General features: G+C 55.1%; 2 protein-coding genes across 2 annotated transcripts; one reads left to right on the forward strand and one right to left on the reverse strand.

Annotated features, from left to right (window-relative positions):
* Nucleotides 1-441: 441 nt before the first annotated feature.
* Nucleotides 442-4,562, reverse strand: LOC132532874 (inactive palmitoleoyl-protein carboxylesterase notum1b-like). The gene is given in 8 exon segments (XM_060172265.1): nucleotides 442-532; nucleotides 1,963-2,065; nucleotides 2,376-2,434; nucleotides 2,583-2,643; nucleotides 3,037-3,095; nucleotides 3,097-3,130; nucleotides 3,244-3,296; nucleotides 4,249-4,562. Coding segments are annotated over 8 exon segments (774 nt in total).
* A 9,583-nt stretch (nucleotides 4,563-14,145) lies between these two features.
* LOC132532649 (palmitoleoyl-protein carboxylesterase NOTUM-like) lies at nucleotides 14,146-19,520 on the forward strand. Its single transcript, XM_060170964.1, has 11 exons — nucleotides 14,146-14,465; nucleotides 15,409-15,461; nucleotides 15,575-15,670; nucleotides 16,067-16,127; nucleotides 16,275-16,333; nucleotides 16,644-16,746; nucleotides 17,261-17,452; nucleotides 17,633-17,733; nucleotides 18,068-18,215; nucleotides 19,020-19,067; nucleotides 19,265-19,520. The coding sequence occupies exons 1-11, from the start codon at nucleotides 14,146-14,148 to the stop codon at nucleotides 19,518-19,520; spliced, it is 1,437 nt and encodes a 478-aa protein (XP_060026947.1).
* Nucleotides 19,521-19,778: the final 258 nt, after the last annotated feature.

Here is a 19,778-nt window from a genome sequence, read left to right on the forward strand (position 1 = left end):
TATAAGCTGAGGAGTGCTCTGGTAAAATAGATTTTTAAAATCCTTTAACAAGAAAAGGGGGAGGGGAGTTAACACAGCATAATGGTTTAACAAAGAGGCTCTCATGCCTGAGGCTCCAAAGTCCCAGGTTTAATCCAATCCACCACTGGTATTGAGGGTGGGGGAATGGAGAAGGGGTGGAGGGAGCGAGAGAGAATGGAAAAGAGTGTGTGGGGATAAGATAGCATAATGACTGTGCAAACAGACAATCATTCCTGAGACTAACAAGGCCCTAGGTTCAATTCCCTGCATCACCATAAGCCAGAAGTGAGCAAGGTTCTGGAAGAAGATGAAAAAGAAGCTAGGGGGAAGAAAAGTTAAATACCTGTGGAAAGAAGCTAATGAACACTTGATCTGGACTATCTGGGGACACAGCCTTTTACTATGTCTGTGTGTAGGAATTCACTTCATGTGGAGGCTGCAATAGTGGTGGGCATGCTTGAGGTTATTATATGAAGGGACTGACTCTTTGGAAAAGCGAATGAATTCATCTCTTGGGGGACAGGGGCTGAGGGGGGTCAGATAGTAGGCATGACTTGACCAAAGATGCTGAGCAGTCTGCTGAATCATTGACTGCATTCTGGCTCCTTCATGTGGTTAAATAGTGAATAGCACCCTTTAAAGTTATTCGGGATTTTTTGTTTGTTTGTATTTGGGTGGTTTTTTTCTTTGTTGTCGTTGTTTGTTTATTTTTCCATTTGATTTTCTAGGACATTGGGAAATTAGGAGGGGAAGACAACAACAACAAGACAACAAATAACCTCATCCAAAAATGGGGGGAGGACTTGGACAGAATATTCACCACAGAAGAGATCCAAAAGGCTGAGAAACACATGAAAAAATGCTCCAAGTCTCTGATTGTCAGAGAAATGCAAATAAAGACAACAATGAGATGCCACTTCACTCCTGTGAGAATGGCATACATCAGAAAAGGTAACAGCAGCAAATGCTGGAGAGGGTGTAAGGTCAAAGGAACCCTCCTACACAGCTGGTGGGAATGTCAATTGGCCCAGCCTCTGTGGTGAATAGTCTGGAGAACTCTCAGAAGGCTAGAAATGGACCTACCCTATGATCCTGCAATTCCTCTCCTGGGGATATATCCTAAGGAACCCAACATACCCATGCAAAAAGATCTGTGTACACATATGTTCTTGGCAGCTCAATTTTCAATAGCCAAAACCTGGAAGCAACCCAGGTGTCCAACAACAGATGAGTGGCTGAGCAAGTTGTGCTATATATATTACCCAGCTATAAAAAATGCTGACTTCATCATTTTCAGCCGATCTTGGGTGGAGCGTGAAAAATTCATGTTAAGTGAAATAAGTCAGAACGAGAAGGATGAATATGAGATGATCTCACTATCACGCAGAAGTTGAAAAACAAGATCAGAAAAGAAAACACAAGTAGAACCTGAACCGGAATTGGCGTATTGCACCAAAGTAAAAGACTCTGGGTGGGTGGGGGGGAGAATACACATGCAAGAAGGATGACAGAGGACCTAGTGGGGGTTGTATTGTTATATGGAAAACTGGAAAATGTCATGCATGTACAAACTATAGTATTTACTAATGAATGTAAAACATTAATTCCCCAATAAGGAAATTTTAAAAAATAATAAAAAGAGAAAGAAATAGATGTGAAAAAACAAAGAACAGACAGGCCTTGGAGAAGGAACCCTGGTCCCCATGCAACCCACAACCAACTTCCTGGGTCACAAATCAGGCCTTCCTTCTATCACATTATCTGGGGGGATCCTCTGACGTGAAATCACCAGCTGCCCAGGAATGCCCATTCTTCTTGCACCTACCCCACCTAGGTAGTGCCACACCCCTGGGGCCTGTGGGGCCCCAGCTCCCCTTCCCTTCTACCCAGTGTCTACCCCCTAGCCTGCTTCTGTGTCCTCCCACCCCCTGCCAAGCTCACCTGCTTCCTTCCAGCAGCAGCACCTTGCCCCCTGCCAACCCCCTGTCCAGGAGCTCCCGAACCACCTCCTGGATGATGAGGGTACCCATGAAGGCATAATCATCTGTGGGGAGAAAGAAAGCAGATGCTGGTGGACTGGGCAGGGCAGGCCCACAGCCAGCCCTGGAGCAGGGAGCCCTGGAGCCAGCTCTCACTGAGGACATCTGGAGGTGGGGGGTGGTGGTGGTGGCACTAGCGACAGCCAAGAAGGAGGTGGCTGATGCATACCAGGCCACACTGAGAACCCACCCAGGGAGCTTGGAGGAGTGAGGGGGCCTCCCCCTCCCTCAGGGTCAGCCTGTCAAGGGATGGAGGGGGTGTAGAGACTGGAGGTCTTTATCTTCCCAGGAGCCCTGCCTGGCCCAGGCACTCACTCTTTTTAGTCTTGGGGGAAGCGCCACTCCATACATCACTGGAGCAGTAGGGGATGAAACTGCAGCAGAAGGACAGAGAGACACAGGTACAGTGTGAGCTGCTGCCCCCCTCCCTGGGAGGAAGGAAGCCCTCCCCAAGAACCTTCTCCCAGAAGTGATCCCCCAAAAGGAAGAGCCTTTAAGAATATCCCCCCTGCTCATGCTTACACCATATTGGCATTCCACCAGTGGGGGTTCTCCTCTGGAAGGGAGGACAGAATCCCGGTGCCTGTGGGGGGACACAGGTGATGGGGCTGCTTGCTGGGCGTGTGTGCGTGTGTGTGTGTCGGGGGGGGGGTTGCTGCCCGAGAGCACGTGTATCTCTGTGTGCAGGGATTTCTCTACAGCCAGGTGTGGCTCCAGCAATGGAGGCAGCCAAAAGCACGTAGGGATGGACACATGAAGTCACCATGCTCAAGATGCCCAAGCTGTGACAGCTAGGTGAACCCTGGGAGGTTGGGATAAGAGTGCCAGGGCCATGGATGGGTGGCCTCTGGGAAGTTCAAGATCTGGGCTGGGGAGAAGGACGCTGAGCAGCTTCCAGGATTGGGGATGGAGAGTCCCAAGAGGTGTGCCCCTGGCCCAGGTGGGTCTGTCTACCCTGCCCACCCTGTCTGTTCACCTATGCTGGTGCGCGGCCAGTCCTTGGAGCTCATGAGGTGCGGCGTGCACTGTGTCTCAACTGCAGGTGTCGAGGTTGAAGCAGTACCAGCCCCCTGTACAGACAGTCCTGTGCTTAGGCCTGGTGGCCTGCAGAGTCCGCCTTCCCGCGGTTGGGCCTGGGGAGGTGGTGGGCAGGGGCGGGGGTGGGGGCGGGGATGGGACGAACCTTCCAAAAAGATCAGCCAATGTCCACTGCCTTTGGACTCCTTCAGGTAGTAGCTGCAAAGGCGCGGGGCGGAGCGGCGTCAGCAGGGTTCAGGGTCGCCCCCATCCCACCCAAAGCCTTCACTCGGGTGTGGAGTGCGTAGCCCCCCCCCCCCCCCCCCCCCCGCCTCATGGATGGGGCATCATTCCACCTGTCACCTCACGTATGTGGCCACACGAGGGCGGCAGCGGACGGGTAGCGCGTCTGTCCCAGGGAGAGGGCACAACCCCGGGAGGGGGCGCTCAAAGGGCCAGGAAGGGCTCGAGGGGCTGCGTGGTCCGTGGAAAATCCCCACGGGCCGCACGGCCCGAGACCCCCCATGACCTCCGCGCGGGCAGCCAGTCGGGGGTCCCAGGCTCCCGGGGGGCGTGGGAGGGGGAGGCTTCTTGCTCAGAGAATAGCAGGACCCCAATAATGGTGGGGGGGGCCGGGACACACAGAGCAGGGTTGGACCTGCCCATCGAGGTCTGAAGAGTGTCCTCAGGCTGTGCAGTCATCTAGGGCCTCAGATACCCATCCTTCCTAGCCTGCGTCCCCGACAGATGGAGGGCACTGTGCCACCTGAACCTCCTCTCCGCTCCACCCCTCTCTCCTGGTCAGGCAGCAGGGCAGTAGCGGCTACAGGGAACTGCAGTGTGTGTATATGGGAAGGGGGGTCCCACAAGACTCCACGCCCCCCTTGCCTCACCCCCTCCTGCTGGGGTCAGGGTCACTCATCCAGGGACCGAAGGCCATGAGCAGGCTGTGCATCATTGACCTTGGGGTCAGTACCGGGGTCAACTGGGGACCAGCTCTTCTTGCGCCGCCCCGTCTACCTTGGGGCGCCAGTATTTCCCGCCCCCCCCCAGACCGACTGGACTCCTTTCTGCTAGGGCGCGAGCCACCCGGTCCAGCCAGAGAGGGTGCAGACGCGCCGCACCCCGAGGGGCTTGCCGGGAGCCTGGAGGGGGCGCGCCAGGGCCTTACCCTGCCGGGCTGCCATCGTTACAGGTGACCGACTTGTTGAGCAGGAGATGCAGGTGCAGATCTTCGCTGGGCTGCTGTGAGGCGCGGGGGTACAGGGCTTGCGCCAGGCTCTGAATCTGCTCCATGAAGCTCTCCAAGTTGCCCTCCAAGGCCGTAAGGTCCAGAGGGAAGCTCTCCACCGCTTGCCTGTCGTCCGCCACCAGCTCTGCCCACCAGCTCTGCTGGCCTAGGCGCTTCCATGTCATCTGTGCTTCGCAGTCCCCAGCCCAGTACAGCAAGCCCAGCAGCAGCAATGCATGCACATCAGGACCCATGGCCACAGTGCTTACACCCGTGGCCACCTGTGGAGAGTGAGCAGCAATGAGGTGGTGGCGGGCTCTGGGGATCCTAAGGTCCGGTGCGGAGGTGGGGGTTGCGGGGGGAGGCGCTGCCCGCTGTGGCCATGAAGCCTGGTGGGGGATGCGTGGGCGGTGGGACGTCGAGACTTTACCCGGGCGCCTTTGGCCTGCGCTGCTGAGCAGGGCATGGGGGTGGCCCGGCTGGTGCGCTGCCTCCCGCCCTCGCCAGTGAATCGCGGGGACGAAGCCTGGGCGGTGCTCGCGGGGGCCAGGGGCGACTGGGTGCCAGCACTTTAGATGTGCCACCGCCGCCACTGCTGCCCAGGCTGGCAGAGGGGGAGGGGGACGCGCTCGCTCTTTTCTTGGCCTAGGCATCGCCTTTTCCTCCCAAACCACATGCCTGACAGAGGGGCCTGGATTATTCCCCGTGGCCACTGGAGGCGCTACCAGCCTGGCTCCGTGGGGGGCAGCACAGCCCGAAGGCCCCCACCAGTTCATTCACAGTGGCCAGCTTGGCGCCGCCAACCCTGTCTCCCGAGCTGCTGTCAGGGTCGCGGGGTGATGAGGGGCGGGTGGCTCCCCTTGTGTGTGGCCACCCAGGGGTGCGAGCGCTCACCTGAGCTCCTGGCCCGGTCGCCCAGCACACTGGCTGCCCCTAGCCCAGAACTCACCTTGGTTGGTCTGGGATGCTGTCTCCGGAGTCTCTGCTCTGCACGCTGGTCCACCAGGCTCGGGAGCGCTCCCTCTCTGGTGATGGCCAAGAGACTCTGGGACTTTTATTCAGTGAGGCCCCAGATCAAAGAGATGGCGGATACAGGAATCTGTGCCCAGGGGCCTCCAGGAGGAGCTAACAGGTGTGGCGCAAGGCCCTGGCTCCCTGGGCGACATGGGGGAGGTACCGGGCGCCCCAGGCTCTAGACGGAGCCTTCCAGGACCGCTACAGGAGGAGGACCTGGGGCGACCAGTGGGCCTGCACCTCTGTGGGGTCTTGGACCCTCCCCACAGGGGGCCAGGAGGCGGTAGCTGGCGTGACCCATGCTGGGCACACCCCTCACCCCCTACCCCCTACCCCCTGGGAATTCTCCCTGCCTCTGTGGTGGCTGGGACACGGCCTGGATTTACCTCTCTGCATCTCCTTACCTTCCCAGGCAGCCTCCCCGGGACGCAGCAAGACTTTCTGGTAGAAATCCAAGTGAGGAGAACAGGTGTTTGCCTAATTCTCTACCTGGGAGTCAGGGAGGCAAAGAAAGAAAAATGTTTGCTAACCCTCATCCCCAGAGCACAATCCAGACCTCTTCCTGCCAACCCTTCATGTGTGTCCATGGGCAGTGAGACACCCATTCCAAGTCAGAATGCATGCCTGGCCTTTGGGGACCAGTTCAGACCAAGGACAGGACTTCCAACTCCGTTTCCCTAGTTCAGGCAGCCAGGGAGCAATGTCCCCCAGGAAGCCATCTCCCTGGGCTCCTAAGCCCAGTCCTACCGACCTATGTGCAGGGCTGCAGGTTCCCTGCCTCTCTTTGTCCCCTTTGTCCCACTATCCACAGACAGCCCACTGTCCTGCACACATAGCAGGTGACACAGTGGGACACCCAACTGGGGCCATGGAGCACTGTGGTGCCAAGCATTTGAGGGGTGCCAGGTGCTGCCAGTGTGTCAGTGGTCCAGATCCTCAGGTTCTCCCATTTTCCTGATGAGGACAACTGAGGCTTGGAGAAGCCAGCAGTAGAGCCAGGGATGACCTCCCAGCATGTGGAAATCCATACGGCAGCCCCCCCACACCTGTCCCATTGTTGAGTCAATTCAATGGTCAGGCTTAGTGTGGGACCAGGGAAGTGGCATAGTGGACAAAGTGCTAGGTTTTCAAGTATGAGGTCCTGAGTTTGATCCCTGATATCAAATCTGCCAGAGTGATGCTCAACCGCACAACTCCCTGTTTTTTTGTCTTTTTAAGATTTTGTTCAGGGCTAGGGAGACAGCATAATGGTATTGCAAAAGCCTTTTAAGCCTGAGGCTCTGAGGTCCCAGGTTCAACCCCCAGCACCACCATAAACCAGAACTGAGCAGTGTTCTGGCCTCTTTCTCCTTTTTAGTATCTTTGCCTCTGTCTAATCTTTCTCATTTAAATAAAATAAATATATAAAAATATTTTGTGGGAGTCGGGCAGTAGCGCAATGAGTTAAGCACGCATGGCGCAAAGTGCAAGGACTGGCTTAAGGATCCCGGTTTGAGCCCTGGCTCCTTCACCAGTGAAGCAGGTCTGCAGGTGTCTATCTTTCTCTCCCTCTCTCTGTCTTCCCCTCCTCTCTCTGTTTCTCTCTGTCCTATCCAACAATGACCGACATCAATAACAACAACAATAATAACAACAACAATAAATAATTAGAAAAAAACTTAATAGAGCACAGGACTTTCTTGTATATGGTTCCAGGTAGGATCAGTGGCACCACATATGCCAGAGCTGAGCAGTGCTCAGGTGTCTCTCTTGCCCTTTGTCTATCTCTCTCTCTCTCTCTTTTAAGTATTTTTATTTTTTAAGTTTTGTTTATAGAGTTATTTTTATAATTATATAGAGACAGAGAGAAATTGAGAGATGGGGGGAGACAGTGAGAGAGAAACACCTACAGCTTCACCACTCGTGAAGCTTTCCCCCTGCAGGTGGGGACCAGGGACTTGAACTCCAGTCCTTGTGCACTGTACTCTGTACACTTGTTGTTTTATCATTGTTGTGGATATTATTGTTGTTGTTGTTGCTGTCTTTGGATATGACTGAAAGAACTGGAGAGAGGATGGAAAGACAGGGGGGGAGAGAAAGGTAGACACCTGCAGATCTGCTTCACCACCTGTGAAGTGACTCCCCTGCAGGTGGGGAGCGGGGGGCTCGAACCAGGATTCTTATGACGATTCTTGCGTTTCACGCCATGTGCGCTTAACCCTCTGCACTACTGCCCGACTCCCCAGAATTCTATTTTTAGCTGACTGAGGACCACTAAACTTTTTTTTTAACTTTTATTTACTTTTACTATTTTTAAATGTTCTATTATTTATTTATTTATTTGCTTACTTATTTAAATGGATGAGAGAAAGATACAGAGAAGGAGAGACCGGAGCACTACTCAGCTCTGGCTTATGGTGGTATTGGGAGTTGAACCTGGGACCTAGGAGTTTTAATCATGAGAGTCTTTTACATAACATTATGCTGTCTCCCCCCAGCCTTCTTTTCTTCCTTCCTTCCTTCCTTCCTTCCTTTCTTTCTTTCTTTCCTTTTTTTTTTTTTTTTTTGCCTACAGGAGTATTGCTGGGGCTCGATGCCAGAATTATGAATCCACTGCTCTTGGAGGCTGTTTTCCCCATTTTGTTGCCCTTGTTGTTGCACTTGTTCTAGTTGTTATTGTTGTCATAGCTGTTGCTGTTGTTGTTGGATAGGACAAAGAAATCCAGAGAGGAGGGAAAGACAAAGATGGGAGAGAAAGATAGACACTTGCAGACCTGTTTCACTGCCTGTGAAGCAACTACCCTGCAGGTTGGGAGCCGGGGGCTCTTACCGGGATCCTTATGCTGGTCCTTGAGCTTTTTGCCATATGAGCTTAACCCACTGCGTTACCATTAGCTCCCTTCTTTTCTTTTCTTTCCTTTTCTTTTCTCTTCTTTTCTCTTCTCTTTTCTTTTCTCTTTTCTTTTTTTTCTTCCTCCTTTCCTTTCCTTCCTTTATTTCTATCTATCTTTCTTTCTTTCTGAGAGACAGGTGGAGGAGGAGGAGAGTGGGGGAGAGGGAGGAAAAGGAGGAACCAAGCCATCATTCTGGCACATGGGGAACTGGGAATTGAACTCAGAATTTCATGTTTGAGAGTCCAACAGTTTATCCATTGTGCTAAGTCCCAGGCTGTCAACTCACCAAATTCTATTCCATAATGGCTGTCCTCCTGTTCTCAAGACTGCCAGAAACATTTCAGTTCCAAATGCTCCACATCTTTGCCTACACATGCTATTTCCCGTGTGTTGATCAAAGCCCTTCTGATGGAAGGAAGGTGGGAGCTGAGCTATGGCTGATTACCCCTGAACCCTGCTCCTCCTACCCCTGGGTGCCACATTGTCCACTGCACAAGGAAGTAAAGGTTCAACTGCAAGTACTTCAGTCAGACCTGGGAGTCACACTGGATTTGGAGGGCTTAAGGAGAGAGGGGGAAGCTGCCCCTAGGCGTGAGCGGTGCAAGGGTGAATCTGATCTGAGTGGTTCTTTGCCGATGTTGGGAGAGTCACTCAGAGGATTAATCAGTTCATGAGTTGGAGTCTCTGCTTTAGTTCTACAGCTAGTGTTTGTTTTCTTCTTTTGTGTGACCGGAGAACTGCCCAGTTCTGATTTATGGTGGTGCTGGAGATTGAACCTGGGAACTTTCATGTTTCAGGCATAAATGTGTTTTTGTATAACCATTATGCTATCATCGCCCTAACTTTTTCTTAATTTTTATTTTTGCAATACAGAAGAAGATGGCTCAGTAGATTAAGCATTAGACATTCAAACATGAGGTCCCAAGTTCGATTTCCAGCATCACATGTGCCAGAAGGATGCCATGGATCATTCTCCTCTCTCTAGCTTCCCTAGTGCCTTCCACCAGCCTGGAGCAGGGGACAGCCCCAGATGAAGCTAAACCTGACAATTGTTTATTTCACTTTTTTTTTTAACCAAAGCACTGCTCAGCTCTGGCTTATGGTGGTGTGGGGGATTGAACCTGGGACTCTGGAGTCTCAGGCATTAGTGTCTATGATTATTATCTTAAAATTATTTATTTGTTAGTGAAAGAGAGAACTGAGACTGGGTGGTGGCACACCTCGTTGAATGCACGTTACAATGCTCAAGGACCCAGGTATGAGCCCCAGCCCGCCCCCATAAGTAAATAAATCTAAAATGGAAAATAAAAGTAGGGCCAGTAAAATCACTAGCTTTGATAGTGAGCAGCTTTGCCATAATGGCAACCCAGGTTCCAGCCAGGCCCCCACTACATTGAAGGAAACTTCAGTGCTGTGGATCTATTTCATTCTCTGCCTCTATCTTAAATAATAATTAATAGGGTGGGTGGGGAGAATACAGGTCCAAGAAGGATGACAAAGGACCTAGTGGGGGTTGCATTGTTATATGGGAAACTGGGGAATATTATGCATGTACAAACTATTGTATTTACTGTTGAATGTAAAACATTAATTCCCCAATAAATAAAAATAAAAATAACTAAATGAAATAATAATAATTAATAAATAATTAGAAATAAATATTTATTTATATACTTAATGAGGGAGAAGTAAGGGAAAAGGCCAGATCACTGCTCTACCATAAACCACAACAAGGTCTCAAGCATGGAAGTCATGCACTATGCATCCCACAGAGGCGCCTTCCTCACAGCCACTAGCATGGAGTAAACCTAACCACAGACTCTTTTTCGTTGTGTGTGTGGACCCATCACAGTCCAGCAAAGCTCAGAGCCAGGTTTCAGAACAAACCGGCCCTCGCCCCCCACAGCCCCCCACCCCTGCAAAGGCGGGGGCTAGCTGACAACCTTTTGTGCTCTCATGCATAGGCTCCTATAATCCCACAGCTGCACTCTGATGGAGGGACGGTCACTGCCCTGCTTAAAAGGGGAGGAAGTGGAGGCCTGGGAAGAGGTCACAGACCTTTCCCAGGATCTCCCTGCCAGGAAGTGACTTGGAGGCAGGGCCACCATACTGTCCAGCTGTAAGCCAGCATGGCCTGCCTAGACTTGGACAAGGGACTCCAGGAGGAGGAACAAAAGTGCTGGCTAGCTTCCCCAGAGCCTTCCACCAGACTAGGGCAGGGGACAGCCCCAGATGGGACCTGTGTTTGAAGCTAAGCCTGACTATTATCATTATTATTAATTTATTTATATATTTACCAAAGCACTGCTCAGCTCTAGCTTATGGTGGTGTGCGGGACTGAACCTGGGACTTTGGAGTCTCAGGCATGAGTGTCCATTATTATTATCTTAAAATTATTTATTTGTTATTGAAACACAGAACTGAGACTGGGTGGAGGCACACCTGGCTGAATGCACATGTTACAATGCACAAGGACCCAGGTATGAGCCCTGGTCCCTAGCTGCAGGGGGTAAGCTTTGTGAGTGATAAGGCAGTGCTGCAGGTGTTTCTCTGTCTGTTTTCCTCTCTATCATCCCCTACCTTCTCAATTTCTAGCTGTCTCTATCCAATAAATAAATAAAGATAATAGAAAAAAAGAAATTATGTATTTTTAAAAATATCTTTATTTTCCCTTTTCTTGCCCTTGTTTTTATTGTTGTAGTTATTATTGTTGTTGTTATTGATGTCATCATTGTTGGATAGGACAGAGAGAAATAGAGAGAAGTGGGTAAGACAGAGATGGGGAGAGAAAGACACCTGCAGACCTACTTTACTGCCTGAGAAGTGACTCCCCTGCAGGTGGGGAGCCGGAGGCTTGAACCAGTCAAACACCTTACACCGGTCAAACAGACGCTCATGCCTGAGGCTCCAAAGTCCCAGGTTCAATCCCCCACACCACCATAAGCCAGTGCTGAGCAGTGCTCTGGTTAAAAAAAAAAAAAAAAGATCTTAAAAAAAAAAAAAGAAAGAGAACTAGAGCATCCTTTAGGCACATGGGAAACCGGAGGTTGAACTTTGGACCTCATATTTGAGAGTCCAAGACATCTTCCTCTGTTGTTAAAATTCGGAAGCTCTAGCTGGCCAGGCTAGCTTCACGGGCAGGTAACAGAGACTACCAGAGACATACGGCTGGGCAGGGAAGCTGTATTTCTTTATTCAGGAACAATGATTCATAAACTAAAACAAACTAATCACCAAACAGAACTCTGCTGTCTCTTTGCGGCAGCGCAAGCACTCTGTCTAACTCTGCCACTCTCCAACTCTGGAACTCTGGAACTCTGGAACTCTCTCTTACTCTCGAACTCTGAAACTCTGGCACCCTGGCGGGGTTAATCGGGGCGGGGCCAAGCGGCCCGCGAAATTACCAGGACTGATCCAATTCTCTTGGCGGGGGAGGGCTAGAACAAATCAATGTAAAGCATACAACATTCCTTCATCCACTGTGTCACCTCCTGCGCCCCCAAAATGTGTTTTCTTTTGTTTGTTAGTAGAGGCAGAGGCCAGTAGAGATAGCATAATGGTTATGGGAAAGATTTCCATGCCCGAGGCACCAGAGACCCAGCTTCAATCCCCCTACACCACCATAAGCCAGAGCTGAGCAGTGCTTTCAAAAAAGGAAAAGACACACAATGATCTTGGGCCCAAACTCTCAGAGGGTGAAAGAATAGGAAAGCTATCAGGGGAGGGGATGAGATACAGAAGTCTGGTGGTGAGAACTATGCGAAGTTGTACCCCTCTTATATTATGGTTTTGTCAATGTTTCATTTTTAAAAATAAAAATTTTTAAAGGAAAAAAGAAAAAATGAGAGAGAGAAGCAGACACAGAGAGAGAGAGAGAGAGAGACCACAGCACCAAAGCATCCTTTAGCACAGAGAGAGATATGTTTGAACTTCATTGCACATGACAAAGCAGTGCACTATCCAAGTGAGCTATTTCACAGGCCCAAGGCTTACTTATTAATGAAATGTGGGGCGACAAAGAACCAGAGCATCACTCTGACAGATGTGATATCAGGGATCAAACTTAGGATCTCATACTTGAAAACCTAGCACTTTGTCCACTATGACACTTCCTTAGTCCCACACTAACCATGACCATTGAATTGACTCAACAATGGGACAGGTGTGTGGGGGGCTGCCGTATGGATTTCCACATGCTGGGAGGTCATCCCTGGCTCTACTTCTGGCTTCTCCATGCCTCAGTTGTCCTCATCAGGATAATGGGAGGACCTGAGGATCTCGACCACTGACACACTGGCAACACCTGGCACCCTCAAATGCTTGGCACCACAGTGCTCCATGGCCCCAGTTGGGTGCCCCACTGTGTCACCTGCTATGTGTGCAGGACAGTGGGCTTTCTGTGGATAGTGGGACAAAGGGGACAAAGAGAGGCAGGGAACCTGCAGCCCTGCACATAGGTCGGTAGGACTGGACTTAGGAGCCCAGGCAGATGGCTTCCTGGGGGACATTGCTCCCTGGATGCCTGAATTAGGGAAACGGAGTTGGAAGTCCTGTCCTTGGTCTGAACTGGTCCCCAAAGGCCAGGCATGCATTCTGACTTGGAATGGGTGTCTCACTGCCCATGGACACACATGAAGGGTTGGCAGGAAGAGGTCTGGATTGTGCTCTGGGGATGAGGGTTAGCAAACATTTTTCTTTTTTTGCCTCCCTGACTCCCAGGTAGAGAATTAGGCAAACACCTGTTCTCCTCACTTGGATTTCTACCAGAAAGTCTTGCTCCGTCCCCGGGAAGGCTGCCTGGAAGAGTAAGGAGATGCAGAGAGGTAAATCCAGGCCCTGTCCCAGCCACCACAGAGGCAGGGAGAATTCCCAGGGGGTAGGGGGTGAGGGGTGTGCCCGCATGGGTCACGCCAGCTACCGCCTCCAGGCCCCCTTGGGGAGGGTCCAAGACCCCACAGAGGTGCAGGCCCACTGGTCGCCCCAGGTCCTCCTCCTGTAGCGGTCCTGGAAGGCTCCGTCTAGAGCCTGGGGCGCCCGGTACCTCCCCCATGTCGCCCAGGGAGCCTGGGCCTTGCGCCACACCTGTTAGCTCCTCCTGGGCACAGATTCCTGTGTCCGCCATCTCTTGATCCAGGGCCTCACTGAATAAAAGTCCCAGAGTCTCTTGGCCATCACCAGAGAGGGAGCGCTCCCGAGCCGGGTGGACCAGCGCGCAGAGCAGAGACTCCGGAGACAGCATCCCAGTCCAACCAAGGTGAGGTCTGGGCTAGGGGCAGCCAGTGTGCTGGGCGACCGGGCCGGGGGCTCAGGTGAGCGCTCGCACCCTGGGGTGGCCACACACAGGGGGGGCCAGACGCCCCCCATCACCCCGCGACCCTGATAGCAGCTCGGGAGACAGGGTTGGCGGCGCCAAGCTGGCCACTGTGAATGAACTGGTGGGGGCCTTCGGGCTGTGCTGCCCCCCACGGAGCCAGGCTGGTAGCGCCTCCAGTGGCCACGGGGAATAATCCAGGCCCCTCTGTCAGGCATGTGGTTTGGGAAGAAAAGGCGATGCCTAGGCCAAGAAAAGAGCGAGCGCGGCCCCCTCCCCCTCTGCTAGACTGGGAAGCAGCGGCGACGGTGGCACACGTAAAGTGCTGGCACCCATGCGCCCCTGCCCCCCGTGAGCACCCCCGAGGCTTCGTCCCCGCGATTCACTGGCGAGGGCGGGAGGCAGCGCACCAGCCGGGCTACCCCCACGCCCTGCTCAGCAGCGCAGGCCAAAGGCGCCTGGGTAGAGCCTCGATGTCCCACCTCCCACGCATCCCGCAGCAGGCTCCATGGCGACAGCGGGCAAGCGCCTCCCCCCACAACCCCCACCTCCGCCCCGGAACTCAGGCTCCCCAGGGCCTGCCACCACCTCACTGCTGCTCACTCTCCTCAGGTGGCCACGGGTGCAAGCACTGCGGCCATGGGTCCTGAAGTGAATGCGTTGCTGCTGCTGGGCTTGCTGTACTGGGCTGGGGACTGCGAAGCCCAGATGACCTGGCAGCGCCTAGGCCAGCAGCCGCACCGGCCGTGGGCAGAGCGGGTGGCGGACGACAGGCAAGCGGTGGAGAGCTTCCCTCTGGACCTTACAGCCTTGGAGGGCAACACGGAGAGCTTCATGGAGCAGATTCAGAGCCTGGCGCAAGCCCTGTACCCCTGCGCCTCACAGCAGCCCAGCGAAGATCTGCACCTGCATCTCCTGCTCAACAAGTCGGTCACCTGTAACGATGGCAGCCCGGCAGGGTAAGGCCCTGGCGCGCCCCCTCCAGGCTCCCGGCCGGCCCCTCGGGCTGCGGGGCGTCCGCACCCTCTCTGACTGTCCCGGGTGGCTCGCGCCTTAGCAGAAAGGAGTCCAGTCAGTCTGGGGGGGGGGGGGGACGGGGAATACTGGCGCCCCAAGGTAGACGGGGCGGCGCTAGAAGAGCTGGTCCCCAGTTGACCCCGGGACTGACCCCAAGGTCACTGATGCACAGCCTGCTCATGGCCTTCGGTCCCTGGGTGAGTGACCCTGACCCCAGCAGGAGGGGGTGAGGCGAGGGGGGCGTGGAGTCTTGTGGGACCCCCCTTCCCATATACACACACTGCAGTCCCCTGTAGCCGCTACTGCCCTGCTGCCTGACCAGGAGAGAGGGGTGGAGCGCAGAGGAGGCTCAGGTGGCACAGTGCCCTCCATCTGTTGGGGACGCAGGCTGGGAAGGATGGGTAGCTGAGGCCCTAGGTGACTGCACAGCCTGCGGACACTCTTCAGACCTCGATGGGCAGGTCCAACCCTGCTCTGTGTGTCCCCGCACGCCCCCACCTTTACCGGGGTCCTGCTATTCTCTGAGCGCGAAGCCCCCCCCCAACCCCCCTTCCAGGAACCCTGGGACCCCCGACTGGCTGCCCGCGCGGAGGTCATGGGGGGTTCGGGCCTTGCGGCCCGTGGAGATTTTCCACGGACCACGCAGCCCCTCGCGCCCTTCCCCGCCCTTCCAGCGCCCCCACCCGGGGTTGTGCCCTTTCGCTGGGACAGACGCGCTGCCTGTCCGCTGGCGCCCTCGTGTGGCCACACGCTTGAGGTGACAGGTGGAATGATGCCCCCTCTCTGCCGGGGGCCCCCTACCCCTCCACACCCGAGTGAAGGCTCTGGGTGGGATGGGGGCGACCCTGAACCCCGCTGACGCCGCGCCGCCTCGCGCCCTTGCAGCTACTACCTGAAGGAGTCCAAAGGCAGTGGACGTTGGCTGATCTTTTTGGAAGGTTCGTCCCACCCCCGCCCCCGCCCCCGCCCCTGCCCACCACCTCCCCAGGCCGAACCGCGGGAGGGCGGACTCTGCAGGCCGCCAGGCCTAAGCACAGGACTGTCTGTACAGGAGGCTGGTACTGCTTCAACCGCGACACCTGCGAGTTGAGACACAGCGCAACGCCGCACCTCATGAGCTCCAAGGACTGGCCGCGCACCCGCATAGGTGAACAGACGGGGTGGGCGGGGGAGACAGACCCACCTGGGCCAGGGGCACAACTCTTGGGACTCTCCATCCCCAATCCTGGAAGCTGCTCAGTGTCCTTCTCCCCAGTCCAGTTCTTGAACTTCCCAGAGGCCACCCATCCATGGCCCTGGCACTCTTATCCCAACCTCCCAGGGTTCACCTAGCTGTCACAGCTTGGGCATCTTGAGCATGGTGACTTCATGTGTCCATCCCTACGTGCTTTCGGCTGCCTCCATTGCTGGAGCCACACCGGGCTGTAGAGAAATCCCTGCACACAGAGACACATGTGCTCTCGGGTGGCCACCCCCCACACACACACAGACACACACGCACACACGCCCAGCAAGCAGCCCCATCACCTGTGTCCCCCCACAGGCACCGGGATTCTGTCCTCCCTTCCAGAGGAGAACCCCCACTGGTGGAATGCCAACATGGTGTAAGCATGAGCAGGGGGGATATTCTTAAAGGCTCTTCCTTTTGGGGGTCACTTCTGGGAGAAGGTTCTTGGGGAGGGCTTCCTTCCTCCCAGGGAGGGGGGCAGCAGCTCACACTGTACCTGTGTCTCTCTGTCCTTCTGCTGCAGTTTCATCCCCTACTGCTCCAGTGATGTATGGAGTGGCGCTTCCCCCAAGACTAAAAAGAGTGAGTGCCTGGGCCAGGCAGGGCTCCTGGGAAGATAAAGACCTCCAGTCTCTACACCCCCTCCATCCCTTGACAGGCTGACCCTGAGGGAGGGGGAGGCCCCCTCACTCCTCCAAGCTCCCTGGGTGGGGTCTCAGTGTGGCCTGGTATGCATCAGCCACCTCCTTCTTGGCTGTCGCTAGTGCCACCACCACCACCCCCCACCTCCAGATGCCCTCAGTGAGAGCTGGCTCCAGGGCTCCCTGCTCCAGGGCTGGCTGTGGGCCTGCCCTGCCCAGTCCACCGGCAGCCACCTTCTTTCTCCCCACAGATGATTATGCCTTCATGGGTACCCTCATCATCCAGGAGGTGGTTCGGGAGCTCCTGGACAGGGGGTTGGCAGGGGGCAAGGTGCTGCTGCTGGCAGGAAGCAGGTGAGCTTGGCAGGGGGTGGGAGGACACAGAAGCAGGCTAGGGGGTAGACACTGGGTAGAAGGGAAGGGGAGCTGGGGCCCTACAGGCCCCAGGGGTGTGACACTGCCTAGCTGGGGTAGGTGCAAGAGAATGGGCATTCCTGGGCAGCTGGTGATTTCACTTCAGAGGATCCCCCCAGATAATGTGATAGAAGGAAGGCCTGATTTGTGACCCAGGAAGTTGGTTGTGGGTTGCATGGGGACCAGGGTTCCTTCTCCAAGGCCTGGGAACCCAACAAGTGGGGAGCTCAAGAGACCTGGGCCACCCATTCAAATCAACTGTCTATAGGGAAACTGAGGCAGAAAGCCAGAGAGAGGAAGAGAAGGAGGTATGGAGGGAAAGACCAGTTGTCCTGGGCCTCTGCTCTGCAGCCCCCTCTCTGCGTTGTACAGGACTGTGGATGTGGGGAGCTCTCCTCTCCCAGTCACCCCGCCTCGCGTCCCCACCCCAGCCTCACACCCTGTCTCCCCACAGCGCGGGAGGCACTGGTGTGCTGCTGAATGTGGACCGGGTGGCCAAGCAGCTGGAGGAGCTGGGCTACCCGGCCATCCAGGTGCGGGGTTTGGTCGACTCGGGCTGGTTCCTGGATAACAAGCAGTATCGCCACACCGACTGCTTCAACACTCGCACCTGCGCACCCAAGGAGGTCATCCAGCGGGGAATCAAGTGCGTGGGCGGGACCCATTGTGGACTGAGCCCTACTTGTTGTTGGTTGGGCGGGGCTTAAGCGGACTGGGCGTGGTCTGCGCTGGCATCTGCGCCGAGTGGGCGGGACCTGAGTTGGGTGGGCGTGCCCGCTCTGCTGTGTGGCCTGGGGCGCCGCCTGACCTGCAGCATGTGACCCAGGTACTGGAAAGGGCTGGTCCCAGAGCCCTGCCAGCGTCAGTTCAAGGAAGGCGAGGAATGGAACTGTTTCTTTGGCTACAAAGTCTACCCAACAGTGAGCAGTGAGTGGGGCTGTGGGGTCCGCCTTTTACCACCCCTCCAACATCTATTACCCAAGACAGCACCTCAGAGGTCGGCTTAGGTCCGTGTCCACCAGAGCAGGGTGACTAGCTCTGTTTGCCTCACTGGGGTGCTAGAGAGCACTGCACCCCCTGGAGCTGCACCCTAGGGCCCACCACCACCCCTCCAAGCCCCAAACTCTAGGGAGCTTTCAGGTCCCTGTGATCTAGGCCAGAGTGTGGCTTGTGGGGACCAGGCCAGCTCGGGGGGTGTGGAGGGCAGAGTACCTCTCAGAAAGGGTGGACACCTCAGGGACCAAGCCCCTGCTCTCCCCAGGCCCGCTGTTCGTGGTGCAGTGGCTGTTCGACCAGGCCCAGTTGATAGTGGATAACGCGTACCTCACTGGCCAGCCAATGCAGGAGGACCAGAGGCTCTACGTCCAGAACCTAGCCGGAGAGCTGAGACACACACTCCAGAATGTGTCGTGAGTTGTGGGGAACCTCGCACCCTTCTCAACATGGTGGGGAGCACTTCGCCTAAAGGGGACTTAGAAAGGGGAGCAGCCAGGAGCCTGCCATGGGTGGGAGTACACTGATCTCCCCCACATCAAGGGAAACTGTGCAGCACTGAAAAGCAGCCAGAATAAAGAGGATTCCCATCTGGGAAGGCCACACACTGCATGGTCCCAACGACAGGACATTCTGCAAAAGACAGAGCTGTGGAAACAGATCTGGGGATTCCAGGGATTTGGGGAGGAGGGATGAACAGGGATCCTAGGGGCGCGGGACTGTTCTGATTGCTATTTGTCCAAACTGATAGAAGGGGAAACAGTGAGACTCTCATGTTCCTGGTGCACTCTGGACAACATGTGTCATGTGCAGGTCACCCTGTGACCAGTGTCCCATCTGTGGGGACAGGGGTTATACTTCAATTTTTCTAAGAACCTGAAACTTCCCTATAAAGCAAACTACAGGACTGAGGAGACTGCTCAGCCTCTTAGAGCACAGACCTTGTGTGTCTGAGGCCCCCAAAGCTACTGGTTCAATCCCCAGCACCACCTTATGCCAGGGTTGAGTGGTGTTCTGATTCTCTAAATAAATAAATAAATGAGGTCTCGAGGCAGAAGGGAGGAGGGTGGCAGAGACGTGTGCTGCTAGGGATGAAACCCGGTGACAGGAAGGGACTGAGAGTCAGGTGGAGGCCTTGCCCCCAAGGGAGGAGTGGGGGCAGGCCGAGGTGGACTGTGGGACTGGGACTGACTCATGGGTATCCCTCTCCTTCCTTCCAGGGCCAGCTTTGCCCCTGCCTGCTTCTCACATGAGGTCATCATCCGAAGGTCAGTGTTCCCGGGTCTCTAGGGCATCATCCCTCATCATTCCTCACATGAGATGCCCAAACACCCCTCCCCCAGACCTCAGGCTGCCCAGCTACTTGACCTTTCTAAAGCTGCTGAAGCCATTTACTCATTTAGTTCAGGCCATCTCTGGCTGCACCCTGCCTGAACTTTGACCCCTGCTGGTTTTCTGTCTGCAGCCAGTGGACAGAAGTCCAGGTGAACGGTACGTCCCTACCCCAGGCGCTGCACTGCTGGGACAGGAGCCTGCATAGGAGCCATAATGCCAGCAAAGCCCCCCTGAAAGGCTGCCCCATCCACCTGGTGGATAGCTGCCCCTGGCCTCACTGCAACCCTACCTGCCCCACCATCCGCAACCAGTTCACAGGGCAGGAGGTGAACATGGCCCAGTTCCTGAGGCGCATGGGCTTTGATGTGCCGAGTGTGGCCCAGTAATAGGGCCTGGAGCCCAGCAAGCTACTGGGGATGCTGAGCAGTGGGAACTAGGGGCCTCCCTGAGAAAGACACCAGTCCAGCTGCCCCTGACCATACCAGGACACCAGGCCCAGCGCTCCAGCACTGCAGCCAGACTCCTTCTCCCAGCAGCCTTTGCTGCAGCTCACTCACTGCCTAAGAGAGGCCCAGCCAGACTGTGGCCTCAGGCAGAACCCAAGATTCTGAGACCCTGAGACCCCAGTACGATGGGGGGGGGGG

This window comes from Erinaceus europaeus, chromosome 14 (assembly GCF_950295315.1).
Source record: "Erinaceus europaeus chromosome 14, mEriEur2.1, whole genome shotgun sequence".
Classification (NCBI taxonomy): Eukaryota; Metazoa; Chordata; class Mammalia; order Eulipotyphla; family Erinaceidae; genus Erinaceus; species Erinaceus europaeus.

What these genes read in the sequence shown, in the direction of transcription:
- LOC132532649 (XM_060170964.1), top strand. Translation starts at nt 14,146, where the DNA reads ATGGGTCCTGAAGTGAATGCGTTGCTGCTGCTGGGCTTGCTGTACTGG. An exon ending in CTGGCCGCGCACCCGCATAG is followed by an intron (nt 15,671 to 16,066) that starts GTGAACAGACGG and finishes GTCCCCCCACAG; the next exon opens with GCACCGGGATTCTGTCCTCC. An exon ending in AGTCTACCCAACAGTGAGCA is followed by an intron (nt 17,734 to 18,067) that starts GTGAGTGGGGCT and finishes TGCTCTCCCCAG; the next exon opens with GCCCGCTGTTCGTGGTGCAG.